This window comes from Mytilus edulis, chromosome 6, assembly GCF_963676685.1.
Source record: "Mytilus edulis chromosome 6, xbMytEdul2.2, whole genome shotgun sequence".
Classification (NCBI taxonomy): domain Eukaryota; kingdom Metazoa; phylum Mollusca; class Bivalvia; order Mytilida; family Mytilidae; genus Mytilus; species Mytilus edulis.
In genome coordinates, this window is record NC_092349.1 from 93,526,324 (window position 1) to 93,544,808 (window position 18,485).

At 32.8% G+C, this 18,485-nt stretch overlaps 1 protein-coding gene across 2 annotated transcripts; it reads right to left on the minus strand.

Moving 5' to 3' along the window:
- Positions 1–1,061: 1,061 nt before the first annotated feature.
- On the minus strand, positions 1,062–18,437 carry LOC139528916 (D-beta-hydroxybutyrate dehydrogenase-like). Of its 2 annotated transcripts, XM_071325153.1 has the most exons (9): positions 18,327–18,437; positions 15,520–15,670; positions 13,960–14,081; positions 10,093–10,215; positions 8,537–8,640; positions 6,835–6,907; positions 4,909–4,970; positions 1,737–1,790; positions 1,068–1,229 (listed from the first exon to the last, which is right to left on the minus strand). In XM_071325153.1, the coding sequence occupies exons 1-9, from the start codon at positions 18,343–18,345 to the stop codon at positions 1,137–1,139; spliced, it is 801 nt and encodes a 266-aa protein (XP_071181254.1). In that variant the 5' UTR covers positions 18,346–18,437; the 3' UTR covers positions 1,068–1,136. The 2 variants fall into 2 exon arrangements, with proteins under 2 accessions (XP_071181255.1, XP_071181254.1); XM_071325154.1 differs by lacking the exon at positions 10,093–10,215 and having other exon boundaries at positions 1,062–1,229.
- Positions 18,438–18,485: the final 48 nt, after the last annotated feature.

Below are 18,485 nucleotides of genomic sequence, written 5' to 3' on the forward strand. Positions count from 1 at the left end.
AGTCTTGTTTTCATAAGCTTACAAATATGATAGAGTCACTTGTCAACTATTTAATATATTTGAATAAGCTCATCATAGATACCAGGATTCAAATTGTATACACTAGACGCGCGTTTCGTTAACAAAATATTCATTAGTGATGCTTGAATCAAATTTCCCTTAAAGGACCAAATAGAGTACAAAATTGAAGAGCACTGAGAAAATCTAGTTGTCGCCAAACCAGATTAGCTATTAATTCAATTGTCAGTAGCATGAATTTTATTTTCCTTGCATTGCTCTTAATCACCAGTTAATTGTCATTTGTAACCACCAATATCCAATGGACTGGAAACACTTCCCGTAAAAAAACTTCCTTTGTTGGTTTTCCATTTTATCATTATTCTACTGGTAAACATATAAACAACCAACATACATTTGATATTTGTAGTCTCTTGACTTTGAAAGGTGCATTTCTGGCGTATTAAAATTTTAAACTTGTTGCCTTTTGTTAGCTATTATTCGTGTGTTTCTTTGTCAATTATGTTCTCCTATTTTTTTTTATTGTAGTCCTGTAATGTTGTGTTGTCATTTTAATGTTATTTTACATGGCCATAACAGAGGGAGGTTTGGCATGCCACAAAACCAGGTTCAACCCACGATTTTTCCCTATAAAAATGTCCTGTACCAGGTCAGGAATATGGCCATTGTTATATTATAGTTCGTTTCTGTGTGTGTTACATTTTAACGTTGTGTTTCCGTTGTGTCGTTTGTTTTCTCTTATTTTTTAGTGTGAATTCACATTACTATAAGACGTGTCACGGTACTTATCTATCCCAGATTCATGTATTTGGTTTTGATGTTATATTTGTTATTCTCATAGGATTTTGTCTAATGCTTAGTCCGTTTCTGTGTGTGTTACACTTTAATGTTGGGTCGTTATTCTCCTCTTATATGTAATGCGTTTCCCTCAGTTTTAGTTTGTTACCCCGATTTGGTTTTTTGTCCATGAATGTATGAGTTTTGAACAGCGGTATACTACTGTTGCATTTATTTAGACTTTGATAAATGTAAACTTTATATTTCACTATACATATAAATTCACATGTTATAAGTGTATATACATTTCTTGGCTTCCACGGTACTTCCATTAACTAAAGTCACCTAGCTGTCCAACCTCCATCCATTGTTAAACAAGAACCAGTGATTTGTGATGCTGCTTCAGAACACAAAAATTCTACGAACTTTGCAACCTATAGAATGTAAAACATTATCATTAGTTTACATTGGTTGTTACATGATCGAATGTATCTCAAACATCATTTTATGTATAAGCTCAGTCTACAATCTTTGCCTCTATAATGTTTTTGGTTGACAGTTTGATAACATTTGACTTTTCATTTTATATGGCATGTATTCCATTTATTCGATATTGTAATTGACATGCATGGTGTATTATAAATTGACGCCGTTGCTAATAAAACGATTTGATCATTTATGTTTTTTTTCATCAAGAGCATACAAGTTTCCACTTTTAATGGCAGTTTAAGTGAGGAGTTATTTATGCCACTTCTTTATCTGGTGATAGTAACTTTGAAACAATATTTACATTGTTTTATTATATGACCTGAAGAGTGCAACTTAGACAAAGTAAGTTACGTTGTATATTTACCTGACGTGTGCCACTTTGTCAAAGTAATTTACCTGTATATTAACCTGATGGTGCCACTTTGTAAAATTAATATACGCTGTATATTTACCTGATGTGTGCCAACAGGTTGTAAGGTAGGATGATTAAGCTGTAAGATCCGTCTCTAGAAAATAATCATGTCGGGAAAATAATAAACAAGCAACTACAAAACAAAAGTTGTTTTCAGTATTAGCGACCGGTTGTCATTGCAGCTTCTTATATATTTCACCAACCTGTCGCTGATAGGTCGATATCCGTCCGCTCGGAACTTGTTTGATATTCAGTCGAACGTAGTAAAACTTTGCATGTTTATAAGATTCATAATTTGATGACCATAATCTAAAACAGTATTTGAATGTCCCTACAATGTATTGGCTATCCAAACTACACAAAACACATCCATATGTCATTTCAGCTTGGCATCTAGTAATTGTTCTTCGACTAATCTTTCCGTGTTGATTACAAGTTTCATTACTTCTAAAGAACTTATTAATAATTCGTATGAATCATCTTAAAATGAAATAAAGTGTCTAAATCTCTCAGGTTTTGGTGTTGTTTTTGTTGCCCAGTCTTTTGTTTTCTTAGTTGTGTTTTGTGTTGTTTGTCTGTTTCTCTTTTCCTTTGTAGACATGGCGTTGTAATTTTATTTTCGACTGATGAATTAGAATGTCCCTTTTGTAAACCGGTAAATCGCCTCTATTTTAAATGTTTTGGATACACTACGTGCCCTTTATGGTCCGTTCAATTCGGTTGACAGTTATAACTGTTCGAAACTGCAATGTCACACAATCTTATGAAACATTATAAGGTTGACGTGTCCTTTAAAAAATCGACTTGTTTATTTATAAGCTGAAATTCTTTCAATGACTTCTTCGATGATGAAAACGTAAACTATGTCATTAAAGTTTCTTCTCCTCGACACCTATTGGAAGTAATAAAAATATTCCTGTACCAGAAACTGATGAAGTTTGAATAAACATGAGTAGTAACCGAACACTTCTGCATACCGAATATCATTATAATATTGAATATATTGAAACATATTGAAATCTATATCACACTTTTAGGTGAAGATGATATATTGCTGCTAAGGTGGGGTAATTTCTACTTTCAAGATTAATCGTTTGTGATATGTTCTGGTAATGAGATGACCGCTTTAGTCAAATTCGACGTATAAGTCTAAAATGTGGCAGAGGAATCCATAAATATAGGAAGATGTGGTGTGAGTGCCAATGAGACAACTCTCCATTCAAATAACAATTTATAAAAGTAAACCATTATAGGTCAATGTATGGCCTTCAACACGGAGACTTGGCTCACACCGAACAAAAAGCTATAAAGAGCCCCAAAATTACTAGTGTAAAACCATTCAAACGGGAAAACCAACGGTCTTATCTATATAAAAAAACGAGAAACAAGAAACACGTATAAATTACATAAACAAACGACAACTATTGTACATCAGATTCCTGACTTAGGACAGGTGGAAACATTTGCAGTGGGATTAAACGTTTTTAAGGTACCAAACCTTCTCTCTTTTTCTGACACAATAGCATATCATCACAACATAGAAAACCACACGACAAAACACGATGTTTTTCTTTAATTTCTAGTTAAGGAGGACATATATTTTAATAGAACAAAATCAGAAAAGTTTGGAATATTAATGGTAAAAATTGAAATAAAAAAATACCGATTTCGGCGAAAAATTCAAAAAGGAAATTCCCTTATCGAATAGCAAAATCAAAAGCTCATAGACATCACACGAAATGATAACAACCCGACTTGGTACAGGCAACATTTAAGTACAAAAATGGTGGATTAAAACTTATTAAATAGCTTGCTGAACCTCTCACTTGTATGACAGTCGCATCAAATGATATTACATTGACAACAATGTGTGAACAAAATAAACAGACTTTATAAGTAAAAATGTGTTATAATCTTAAGGTAGCACAATACAAAGATTTTTTTACTTCCAATCACTAACCTCTGAAATGCTGTAACTTTCTTATGAATGCATAGAAAATAATAAAAGAGGTATATATAGATAGATAAAAGATTAATCTTTTAAATGAATGCAATATTTTTATTATGCAATCATTATGTAATCAATTATTATGTAATTAGTGGCAAAATATGAGTTAGTTTACTTAAATGAATTTAGCTCAATCATCTCTATAACTATACAGAAAATTTTAACGAAATCTTAATCAACACATCATGGGCTTCAAAAGGGTGTCTCAGATTGTCTCTATGGTATTCCATTCTCTCATAAATCTCTAATTAGTGTAAACATCCTAACCACATAAAAGAAGATAATGTTTAATAAGTTGTAAAATTTGTTCTATACATTCTATCTGAAATCTGAGACACCCTTTTGTAGATAATGGCCATAGGAACAACCTATAATAAATCAACCCTCTAGGGATACCTATGCAGAAGCTAATTTCATTTGAAAGTGGAAATTTGGTGAAAAATATTTTAGACAAATTTAACATTATAATTGGTTACATAATTGTTGCATAATACTAACATTGCATTTATTTGAAAGAGTAATATGTTAGCTATCCAAAACTACCACTTTTATAAATTTTCAAGCATTATTAAGAAAGTTGCAGCATTTTAAAACTTGGGAGTTGGAGTTATAAAATCTTTGTATTGTGCTACCTTAATCTCTATAAAAACAATGAAATGTGCAAGCAAAGAAAAAAAATCCTATAGACAAATCACACAATGAAAAACGAAAGACGCAAAGTTACATTAGAACAGTAACATAATGACGGGATGTATAAATAATAAGCCACACCAAATGGATAGTACCAAAATTGACTGAACAGTAAAAGTAATGATTTTCAAAGACAAATAAAAGATCAAAACAACACGTATTTTAAATGATAAGCAACGTCAGTACCTTCAATCTAAACGTCAATATCATCGTGTAATATTTGTGCAGTTGATATTTTTATAACAAAGGTTTTAATATCTTCCGAGCATTTGTTTTTAGATATAACCCTAATTCATCAAATTTGTGCTCAGACACTGGTGACATTTTATAATTCTGAGTAGCAGCTACAAGCTCTTGTTATACATTTCTGTTCATTATTGAAACAATGTGCTGTATGGATTTCCGGGGGATTAAAATTAGAACGCTTGATCTTCTGACCATTATATACTAATAACATCTTCAACACTATAAAAATTTAAGATTCCTTCTTAATGTATTTTAACAATTGACATACCGATGCCTCATCGTAGCTGCATCCATCATTTTGTGAGCGAGATTCTACTTGTTTCTGATAAACTGAAATGATAAAAGAAGTTTGAATGCAACCCATGTCTTTAGAAATCCTTACATGACGGACTCTTGTGGTTTAAGAAAGCAGTAAACACAAAGAGTGTCACGACTGTATTGTTTAAGACAAATCAACCATAAAAGGTAAACTTAAGAACGCAAAAAAATAGAAAAAGTAGGCACCACTTTTTATTATCCGCTCATTAGAAATATGTTTTGCACTAATCCTTGCATTCGACACGTTCTGATCTTGAATGATAATTTATGTAAAATATTGATTAAATGAATGCGGATATTTTAGGTTGATATGATAAATAATACGATGTGTCAACAGAAACATTTCAAAGTATACGCTGGGTCTCGCCTGGTCATATTTCATGAACAGGGACATTGGAAATTATTTGTCAGAGATTAATATGTATTCCATTTACTAGTGCATCTTGAAGGAAGCTAGGTCACGACTGATTATATTTAGGTTTGTATTATCATGAGAAACAATACGGTTGCTAAAAAAGGGACGAAAGATACCAAAGGGACAGTCAAACTCATAAATCTAAAACAAACTGACAGACGCCATGGCTAAAAAAGAAAAAAAACAAACAAACAACAGCACACACGACACAACATATAAAACTAAAGAATAAACAACACGAACCCCACTAAAAAACTACATGCTACATGTTATTCAGCGTCTACCTTCTGAGATCACTTCTTATTTGTTGTTGGGTACATGTTGCTCAGTCTGTAGTTTTCTATGCTATGTGTTGGGTTTTATTTTCTGTCTCTTTTTCTTTTATTAACCATAGCCGTGTCAAATTATTTTTGACTTGTGAGTTTGAATATCCCACTTGTAGTTTTTGCCTTTCTTTCAAATGAGATATTTCAAATGAAACGCAATATGGACCTTAGTAATAATTCGTGAACGAGGCCAATTAACATAAAACGCTATGTTACAGACTGAGGAAAAGTAATTCACAGATCTAATCAATATAAAAAAGATGTGGTATGATTGCCAATGAAACAACTATCCACAAAAGACCAAACTGACACAGACATTAACAACTATAGGTCACCATACGGCCTTCAACAATGAGCAAAACCCATACCGCATAGTGAGCTATAAAAGGCCCCGATGTAAAACAATTCAAACGAGAAAACTAACGGCCTTATTTAGGTAAAAGAAATAACGAAAAACAAATATGTAACACATAAACAAACGAAAACCACTGAATTACAGGCTCCTGACTTGGGACAGGCACATACATAATCAATGTGGTGGGGTTAAACATGTTAGCGGGATCCCAACCATCCCCCTAACCTGGGACAGTGGTATAACAGTACAACATAATAACGAACTATAAAAATCAGTTGAAAAAGGCTTAACTCATCAGATGGACAAAAATACAAGTGGACGTGGCCCGGTACTTATACATCCCGACACAAAAAGACACAATGAACAAATCTGAGAGTACTCGCAGTTATCTGACAGCTAGTTCAAAGCCACTAACAACTAATAAAAAAAATCATGCAACTAAGACTAAACTATCAATCCTTACACATCCAACATGACATGAGACATGACACAGAGAAAAACATGACCTTGTGCAATGCCAAGTTACAGGTATGGACATATTGTAGATCCATGAATATGCATATGCATATAACATACTAGGAATATTTAGTTAGCTTTTAATTTACTGATAACAAAATCAATATTTATACCAATAAAAACAATATTCAATGATCTTATTACAGTGTTGAATAGGTAACCTTTTAGAATAATTTTATTTAAAGGAGCGACAAGTTTACATGGATCAAGTTTCAGGGCACAGTTAACAACATTTCCGTAAAAATGAGGATGTGCTAAACTTACTTGGTGTATCTACAAACCCAGGACAAATGGCATTACATGTTACTCCAGTTCCTGCAGTTTCCAAAGCAACCACCTAAAATATGCACAAATTGCACAATTAAAATTGATGATACGATTACAAAATAAACATTAATTGATCATTGAACTGATGGAGGGTATGAACCAGTTGAAAATCTTTAAATAAATTTGCAAGCTTGATTTCTGTTACTAGCTTATCCTGTGTAGTATGTACAAGTTAAGCAATAGTACACCAGCTAAAATTTCTTTATTTTCTTAGTTTACTTTTGATGGAATTTATGTCGAAAGTCTAGAGTATAAATGTTTTACTTACAGTATAAATGGTTCATGTACATGATATCAGATAAACATGTACAAGTAACAATCATTCCATACATCAAATATAGTCTGATCGCTTATAGTACCAGAGAAACAAATCAAACCAAAAATTCTTAACATTGTTTAATAAACCATGGAAATGGTATAAAGGAAATGTTTACCTTTTCCAATCATTACCTAGACCAAATACATGTGTCCACTTGTTTATAGTTACTAGTAAAATAAACACATGTGTTATAATGACGGTATCAACAATGTTTCCTATAACATGTATTTTTACATTGTTGTATTGTTAAGGAAGGTATCAACAATGTTTCATATAAAACGTATTTATCCTTGTTGTGCAGTCGTGCATAAAAGAGGGACAGTCAAACTCATAAATCGAAAATAAACTGACAACGCCATGGCTAAAAATGAAAAAGTCAAACAGACAAACAGACAAACAATACTACACTTGACACAACATAGAAAACTAAGGAATAAGCAACACGAACCCCACCAAAACCTGGGGGTGATCTCAGGTGCTCTAGAAGGGTATGCATATCCTGCTCCACATGTGACACTCATCGTGTTGCTTATGTGATAACAAATCCGGTATATAGTCTAATTCGTAAGGTCAAATTCATGAAAGGGAAGGAGATTGTAGTTACGACGCAAGGAACATATTCGATATCATTTGTGAAACGGTCATTTCTTAACGGTCAACTGACTCGTGATGGCGTCCATAAAATTTACGAAGGGATGTTTTTCACTTCACCATTTGGAACTCTTGGTTTACTAGCTTCCTTTTGAGCAGCAACCCTCTATCAAGAACATCATGATAGGAAATGCAAGCACGGGAATATTGTATCAATTCGGATATATATACCCTGTATGCAGGTGCACCCTTGTACATTTATTGTACTTATTTTTTTTTAACTTTAACGAAATAAGAATTATATATTATAAATTGTATGTACCCGTACTTCCAACTGCAAAAAAAAAACCATTTTGTTGGCGTATTTCTCGGATTATTTGTATATTAGTTTGAATTTTGCAGTCAATTGTGTCTGGGTTTAAACAATTCTGGGACCGAATAATTGTATCATTACTCTTGTATTTCCAGTTTGATCGCTCACCAAAAGTCGATATTACTAGCTATAAAACAAGGTTCAACTCACTATTTAGCTCAAAATATGTGTTACGAAGACAGAATATGGCAGTTCTTTTATTTGATCCATTGATTGATAAAGTCTAACGTTTGAATTTGTCACTTGTAAGGGACTTTCCCCTTTTTGAATTTACATGGTAGTTCGAAGTTTTGAAAAAGTTTATATCATTGTAAAGGTAAAAGTCATGTTTTATATCAAGATATAGTAATGTTTACCTTTGTCAGTCCGTGCAAACCATGTTTTGCTGATACATAGGCAGCCTTATATGGACTTGCAACTAATCCATGCACAGAAGAAATGTTAATTATTCTACCCCATTCTGAAAGATGTTTGAAATTTCATATTGTGATCATGATATTGTTTAGATTTGGCAGAAATCATCTTGCGCAAGTTAATCATAAGTCAATTATTTCTCAGAGGAAACAGTTTGATATCAAATAGCCAACTTTTATTTTATCACTAACTTATTTCGTAAATTGTTAAAAATCAGATTAAGGTAGCACAGTTCAAAGATTTGTTCACTCTCAATCAGACAACTTTAAACTGATGTCATTCATTTCATCCTTCTTTATATTTCATAAATGAGCTTGACCTCCAAAACTGTGTCTCAGATTTCCAAAAACATCAATAGAACAAATTTTATACCACATTGAATTTAGTGATCTCTTATGAATTGATGTTGCAAACTTCATTGAAGATTTATGAGAGAATGAAATACAATAGGAAAAATCTGAGACATAGTTTTGGAGGTCAAACTGTGTTGTGCAAGAATCTATAAAATATTTTGGGATGCTATGAATAACAAAGAAGCTAAATTCATTCAAGTATGGACATCACAATATAGCAACTAATTACATAACAATTAATTATGTAATAATTATGTCATCATGAAATTATCACAATTTGAAAGATAAATAATTCTTCTTTCTTTTGGTACCTCATTTATAAAATTTAAAGAAGGATGAGTGGAACTACATCAGTTTAAAGATGTCTGATTGGGGATGAAAAATCTTTGTATTGTGCTACCTTAAATCTTACTATCGTTTCGATCAAACTAGTAACAGAACGTCGTGCCTCTTAACTTTAATTTCAATATATGTCCTAGGATGTATACAATGTAAGCACATTTGGTACAAGGACTTTATTTTGATTAAATTGATATGAACCAAAGGTTGAGCAGTACTGACCGAAAATATTCCAGCATTAAGCACCACGTGTGAAAATGGGAATGGAACATATTCCAACGGAAATAACAATGGATGGAAATACTTATACATTTTTGTACAAAGTATAACAGTGATAGAAAAGAAGCGATTAATCTGGACGGAAATGTATTTAGAACAGTTCATATTTAAACATTAGGTACTTGGATGGAAATGAACATATATTAACAGTACATAATAAAGTAGTTTCTCTATGGACGGATATGTGCATTATAATAAGCAATGTTGAGACGCATCCATTAGAAGAAGTAGAACATTAATTCTGTTCATTTGTTTCGGTCATTGGTTGAACATTTCAACTAAGGTTAAATTATTTCTTCCACTTCGAATCTGGTGAGTTAAGATTTATTCAATGAATTGTGATATATTTAAGTAGCTGTTGATCACAGCTGTCTGTCAATATATTGAAAAATAAGTATAACATTTAAGTACTAACTGTATCAAGCTATATATAAGCTAGTGGGTATTGATCTCCGAAATATCGGACGCAATAATTACACAGTAAGCGTATATTTACAAGCTTAAAGACTTTGAACATAGTTTGTAACCTTTGTGTTTCATTTCTTGTAGAAATTTCTGAACAAGTAGAAACGGAGACGTCAACATTATACCAATCATTTGCTCCCACTTGGCCGTCGGAAATGTTTCCACTGGACTCACATGCTGGATACCTAAACGACTCAAGTAAGGTAAAATCACGTTCAGTGTATATAGAGCAATCAATAAATAGCATATTGTTAATGTGTGTTAATGTATGCTCGTTAAAAGATTAAAGAGCCAGTTATAATGATGGTGATAATGAGGTCATCGTCGTCGATTTTATTAGTATTATAATAATCATATCCTGATTACTGACAGAATGTATTATTTTCATTTTAATAGTAATATAATTATTGTAAACGTATCGACGTCGCCTTTCTGTATATCGTTTTATGTTAATATTGTGAACGTAAAGATGTCGCCTTTTTTTTATATCGTTTTATATTAATATTGTGAACGTATCGATGTCGCCTTTTTGTATATCGTTTTATATTAATATTGTGAATTTATCGATGTCGCCTTTCTGTATATCGTTTTATATTAATATTGTGAACGTATCGGTGTCACCCTATCGCATATTGTTGTGAATGTATTGGTGTATTGTTCTCGTTGTTATTGTTTGGTTATTACCTGTGAATTTTTATTTCCGTTAGGTAACATTAGTCTATTTGTCTATATGTCAATTTATGTTCAAAATGTAGGCAAATTACTTATGTTATTGACCAATAAGTCACTTAGGGACGACATCAAAAGATCGATGTAGGATAAAAAAAAAAACTTAAATCAAATAGTTTGGGGGTGGGGGTCAACATTGCTGCAAGGTTTTTAAATCTAAAATCGATTTTACATATATCCCTATTGGTCAATCAATTTTCCCCAAATTAAGTTAAGAGGGGGGTGTGGGGGTCAGTGAAAAAACTATGTGTATTAAGTTTTTTAAGGATTTTCTTATCCCAGGCATAGATTACCTTAGATTTATTTGGCACAACTTTTTGGAATTTTGGATCCTCAATGCTCTTCAACTATGTACTTATTTATGCTCGGTTATGTACAATTATTTACAAAATGAAGTAAAGATACCAAGGGAACATATTAATAAGAACAAAACCATGACCAAACAGAGATAAAACGAACAGACAACTTTCACAGGAAACTCATCCTGAGGAGTCCAATTTTTGCAATGCTACAATCGATAAATATAGGACGGAATCTTGGTTATGATAAGTGAAACAAACCCGTGTTCATCTCTGACACATACATGCAATAATGGCCCTATAGGTATAGAACAACTCAGTCCCGGTCGGAAAGTACATACAAGAAAGTAGTACATATTTTAAACAAAATAATTCCTAAGCATAACTGTATCTTTGTCAATAGCGGATATATTTGGGTAGTTTTGGTATCATATGAAAGCTTGAGGCTTTGAACCACTGTTCAGCCTTTGTTGAAAAATTTATTTAAATGATTAAGAAGTAAATAAAATTTTGATAGGAGGGCACATTTGGCCTGTTGTTCAGATCAAAAGTTCCTGTTTTTGTACTATCAAACCTCTGTGAACCAGTACGCTGGAATATGCAATTAAAGGTATGTTGATATTTTCAGTACATGTCAGGATAAGGTACAGTTTTGACTTGAAATAACTGCCACTATACTTGATATTAAGACAAAGTATCCATTAATGCTTGAAATTTCCGAATTTTACATAGAATGCAATAAGGCTATGAATTAGTTGTTTTATACCTATAGTTATCAAAGGGTTGACTCCACCTTTACCACATGAAAATTTTCTGATTCCTGGTAAGCAGTATTCGTTTTTTTTTTAAAAAGCAATGATAGCCTGTTATATTTAACATTGTTTCAACTCATGTTTGACAGTTACGCTACACTACTTGTTATATGGACCAAAATGTCAATTAATATCATCATGCACAGTGATCATACATGTGAAATAGATATATCAATTCATTTCGAATAGATACGATACATAATCTGTAATGGTGACGTAGATGTTAACTATAATTTATTGTGATCAATGTTTCCATTTGGTAAGAATTAGTTTCCCCTTTTGTTTTTACCTTGGAGTTCGGTATTTTTTATATACTTTTTCGGTTATTCATGTCGGAGAGGTTCGCGCATTCCTATTATCTGTGTTATCTACCAATATGTCAACTCATGTCGCATACTACTTAAACAATGCATATATAAAATAGGACAGATTGACCAAGCAGTCTGCATTTTAAATAGTTAACAGCTCATATCTATAACTAGATCTGTTTTTGTATTTACATATATTCAAATAACATGGCAAGTGGGGTTATTAGCTTCATAAGTCCTAATTTTGGGAAATATATATCAAATTCATATAAACAGGTATATTAAGTTGTCTCATTGGCAATCATACCATATCTTTTTTTATATAAATCTTTGTCTTGAAATTTACAGTTCTTCTCATACTTTGAACCATACTTACATGTAAATAAACTTTTAATTTTAGTATCATTTCACACTATGTTATTATCCATGTATTCATAGCGTTGTCCGTTAATTTTTGACTTATGGGTTTGGGTGTCCCTTTAGTTACTGTCACCTATCTTTCGTTAATGCTTGTTAAGCGATTAACCTCTATCCCAATAATTAGTAGTGCTTCGACATAAAACGAAGGATCATACGTGTACAGAACAATATAGACCAATCGGAAAATGTCTGTCGGATAGATGCTACTGCTGGTGGAGTTTTTTAATTTCCCGAGGGTATCACCAGCCAAGTAGTCAGCACTTATGTGCTGACATAAAAGAGGGACGAAAGATATCAGAAGGACAGTCAAACTCATAAATCAAAAATAAACTGACAACGTTATCATTGATTTGTTCATATTCATTAATTAACTGTTACAGAATTTTTGAAAAACTTAGGCATGTCTACCACAGGAATAGATTAACTTCACTGTATACTAGAATGTCGACCCCTGTCGGATATGTACGCTATATTACTTGCGTTGTTGACTAGAATGTCGACCCCTGTCGAATATATACGGTATATTACCTATGTTATCGACTAGAATGTCTACCGCTGTCGGTTATATACGCTATATTACCTGAGTTGTTGACTAGAATGTCGACCCCTGTTGAATATATACGCTATATTACCTGCGTTGTTGCTATAATGTTTACCGCTGTCGGTTATATACGCTATATTATCTGCGTTGTTGACTAGAATGTCTACCGCTGTTGGATATATACGCTGTATTACCTGCGTTGTTGACTAGAATGTCGACCCCTGTCGGATATATACGTTATATTACCTGCGTTGTTGACTAGAATGGCGTCCCCTGTCGTATATATATATACATTATATTACCTGAGTTGTTGACTAAAATGTCGACCCCTGTCTGATAGATACGATATATTACCTGCGTTGTTCAGTAGAATTTCTACACCTGTCAGATATATACGCTATATTACCTGCGTTGTTGACTAGAATTTCTACCCTGTCGGATATATACGCTATATTACCTGCGTTGTTGACTAGAATGTCGACCCCTGTCGGATATATACGCTATATTACCTGCGTTGTTGACTAGAATGTCGACCCCTGTCGGATATATACGGTATATTACCTGCGTTTTGACTAGAATGTCGACCCCTGTAGTATAGGTACACTATATTACCTGCAGTGTTGACTAGAATGTCGACCCCTGTCGGATAGGTACTTTATATTATCTGCGTTGTTGACCCTAATGTCGATCCCTGTCGGATATATACGGTATATTACCTGAGTTGTTAACTAGAATGTCGACCCCTGTAGGATAGATACGGTATACTGACTGAGTTGTTGACTAGAATGTCGATCCCTGTCGGATAGATACGGTATATTACCTGCGTTGTTCACTAGAATGTCGACCCCTGTCGGATATATACGGTATATATTGTCACATAATGTCAAATTGCCTTGAACAGTTGACAAATCATCCTCGAAGAAGTTTACTTTAATGTTTTGTCTGAAATCAGGAAAATAATAGAGTGAAAAATCATTGTAAAATTAATAGACTTTTTAACTGTTGTCTGCAATATGGTCGTGTTGTTGTCTCTTTGGCACATTCCCCATTTCAATTCTCAATTTTATGGTGTTTCTACATCATCATTTTCATTACGTGCAGACCAATACAAAAGGCCGTATACTGTGCTCGTTAGATGTATTTGTCTCGGTGTGTAAGATCCAAAGACATCAGGTCAGTTGTGCTGTTTGTCTCGGCGTATAAATAAAACAGTAGTATACCGCTGTTCGAAATTCATAAATCGATAGAGAAAAAATAAATATGGGTTATAAACTTACACTGAGGGAAACGCATCAAATATAAGAGAACTACGACACAACCGAAACACAACATTAAAATATAACACACACAGAAACGAACTTTAATATAACAATGGCCACTTCCCTGACTTGGTACAGGGCATTTTAAAATAAAATGGTGGGTTGAACCTGTTTGTTGGGCATGCCAAACCTCCCGCTATAAGACCTTAAGATACCGGATAGGTTTTAATCAGTCGTGTTAATATGTGAAATGTAACATTAAATCGAATGTTAAGGCAACTTATATTTCCCTCTCAAATCTACCAAATATATAACATTAAATCTGCTTACACTTCCGGAGCACCCCAAGATCTTGGTGAGGTTCGTGTTGCTGTTGTACCCCTTTGTGTCTTTGATTTGTTCATGCATCGTTGTAAAATATAATAGAATTTGATACCACTGCTGTACAGTGAGAGGTTTAGTGCTATAAAACCAGGTTCAATCCACCATTTTCTACATTTGAATATGCCCGTAAAATATTTTACTTGGTACTGTTGTCTATTTATTTAACTTTTCAAATTAGTTTGGACATCCTCAATATCTTTTATTTCGCCAAATCCATTCAAAATTACATTACACCTAAGATCTGCTAGATGGTTCACAATGCTTAAACCAATACCACTCGTAGAACCGGTTACTAAAGCAACTTTTCCAGCAAGACCTTACAGAATTGATAACATTAAATTTAATGTTAAGGCAACTTAAATTTCCCTCTCAAATCTACCAAATATATAACATTAAATCAGCTTACACTTCCGGAGCACCCCAAGATCTTGGTGAGGTTCGTGTTGCTGTTGTACCCCTATTTAGTCTTTGATTTGTTCATGCATCGTTGTAAAATATAATAGAATTTGATGCGACTGCTGTACAAGTGAGAGGTTTAGCGTTATAAAACCAGGTTCAATCCACCATTTTCTATATTTGAATATGCCCGTACCACGTCAGGAATATGACAATTGTCCATGGGTTTGATGTGTTTTATTATTTGATTTTGCCATTTGATTAGGGACTTTCCTTTTTGAATTTTCCTCGGAGTTGAGTATTTTTGTTATTTTACTTGGTACTGTTGTCTATTTATTTACCTTTTCAAATTAGTTTGGACATCCTCAATATGTTTTGTTTCGCCAAATCCATTCAAAATTACATTACACCTAAGATCTGCTAGATGGTTCACAATGCTTAAACCAATACCACTCGTAGAACCGGTTACTAAAGCAACTTTTCCAGCAAGACCTAAGAGAATTAATAACATTAAATCGAATGTTAAGGCAACTTAAATTTCCCTCTCAAATCTACCAAATATATAACATTAAATTGGTTACTAGGGCAATTTTTCACTGTAAAATATACCAAGTATATATAACAGGTTACTAAGACAATGTTTCCTGCCAAATATATATGACATCAAATAGGTTACTAAGGCAACTTTCTCCGTCAAATCTACAAAATAGGTATCAAAATATTCGTAAGGGTTACGCGGAACCTAGTGTTTTGCCTACTTTTGCGGGTAATCGCTGGCTCAATAAAATGAGGAAAATAATTAATAAAAATATTTCTATCGATATTATCTTTTGATTGTGTGAAGCTTTTGTCCAAGTTGGGTAAAAATCCAGGATCTTATAAAAGTTTTAAAAGCTTTAGCTGCAGACTAAGTCCATTAAAGGGGCACTAGCTGTCAAATTCATGGTCACCGATTTGACTCAAATTCTCATATTTGATTTATAACAATGTAAAATATTTATCCAAACTATCAAAAGTCTAAAATAAACAGTTTACAGAGCATGGGGTAGATAATATAAAGGTTCGTTTCGTGTGTAATTTAGTCAAGACGCCATCTAATTAACTATCGATTTGACCTCAGATGACCATATAAGCGATGTAAACATAAATAAAGATATGAATATATTAAACCAACACGTGCATTTGTATTTTTATAGGTCTGTTTGATTTTATTTTGTAGATTAAAAATAGATGTTTGTCATTGCTTTTAACCGTATAAGAATGATTTTATGTGCATCGAATTAGTAATCAAATGATTTACCGTAGTTTCACTTTCATTTTTGACATTCTTTTTCTTTAAATAACCAGTACGCGTACAATGCATGCGTTGTCAATCTCTAGCTAGGGGTTAAATAGAAGTTCACATGAATACGGATTTAAAGAGGTCGACTCATTCCCTTCAAGTGAATAACTAATTATCAATGTTTCTTAGCGTAATTTGACAAAATTTAACCTTTTTGGCTGCAAAAAGCGAATTGTTATTTCACTATTTCACTTTCATTATTGATTGAACAAAAAAAATCAAACTTTAGATTTTTTTTATATATCTCGTAGCTAGTGCCCCTTTAATAAGCATAAAAACGGAAATACAAGTACAACAGTTTAACAAAATTTCCTCCTAGATACTGGATTTAGATAAACAGGCTTCTGTCAAAGTTTGGTACAAATCCAGAGTGAATACTATAATGTTTCCTGGAAAATACGGAAAACAAGAATTATTTGTTTACAAAATTCACTTCTGGATACTATTTTACAACTTTTTGGAATTATGAATCCTCAATGCTCTTGAATTTTTTATTTGATTAGCTTTATAAATATTTTGATATGAGCGTCACTGATGAGTCTTATGTAGACGAAACGCACGTCTGGTGTACTAAATAATAATCCTGGTACCTTTGATAACTATTATGTCCAAGTTCGGTAGAAATCCAGGAGATTTTAAGAAAGTTATTAAAATTTCAAAACTAAACCACAGAGTGAATAATTGTTGACGCCGCCGACGACAAGGACTATGACAACGACGCCGCCGAAGGAATATTGTAGGACCGCTATCTCTCGCTTATTCAATTAATTTTCAAACGTGTTTAACCCAGTCACTTTCTCTGTATGTGCCTGTCTCAAGTGATCAGAAGCCTGTAGTTCAGTGCTTAATTAATAATAATGCACTTCCGATATATTGATGTTTAATAGTTGTTTTGTTATGAAATATGCTATTATAGTTTTCTCCGTTTAAGTATTTCACATTTTTCATGTCGTGGCTTTTAATAACCGGCTTTATGTTTTTTCACTGTTTAAAGTCGTATGGATGCCTTTAAATGCTCACATTCACAGTCGTATAAATGTCCATTAAATTGACAACGATTTGTGAAAAATACAGAAATGATAGGTTAAATGTCACACATAGGGGGACAGCAGTCAACGTTGTGTTATTATCTTAATCACTATAAAACCAAACATTTACAGTATGTATAAGTACTGCGATGCCAATATAATAAATGGACGATACTATCTATTACAACCGTTAAATGAGATATTACGTGTGTCTTTCTTTCGTGGTGTGTAGAGAAAGATCGAGAAAGATAAAACGACGCATTAGACTAGTGTAAACAAATTTGACCTTGTACATCTTATAACATCCTTGTCTTCAAATTCTAAATTTTACTGATAGTTGAGGCATGTTATCTCATATACATATATATTCGAAACTTTGACATAGATAATCTAAAAATAGGATAACATTTTTTGTTAGTCTTAGATCTAGAACCAGGAATAATAAGAGGCTTTTCCGAGTATTTTTATCTTATTTCGAGATGAGCTCAGTTGCAAAAAACTCACGCTTTTACCATTTTACGGCTATTTGAATAAAAAAAACCCTCTGTTTTGAATTTAAAGTGAACGACGTAAAACATAACGCTTCGTACACACAATATCTACGCCACATCAAGGTATTATACTGTGTCTAAAAGAAGGGAAATTGTATTCAAAACAAATATTACATACAATAATAGAAAAAGACATAGAAAACAAAATGATAGAATTATTTTTATTCTATTTTTAATTTTCAGCTGAAAATGTATCTTCATGTTCAACACATCATGCATAATCTTACCTTTCAAATGACAAGCCATATTTGCTTATTGACAATTTCTCTCTATGTAGGACACACACAGAGGGGATATACTTTACATACAGGTATCACCAGAGGAAATAAAACAATTTTTTTCTTCGACAATTTATAAATCATATTTGTGAAGGTATTCAAAAAAAT

Excerpts from the sequence above, each read along its gene's own strand:
- LOC139528916 (XM_071325153.1), bottom strand. Across the intron at positions 10,216-13,959 it reads CATTCTAGTGAACAACGCAG|GTATCCAGCATGTGAGTCCA; the intron begins GTAATATACCGT and ends TGAGTCGTTTAG. Across the intron at positions 1,230-1,736 it reads AACCTGTTGGCACACATCAG|GTTGCAAAGTTCGTAGAATT; the intron begins GTAAATATACAG and ends TACATTCTATAG.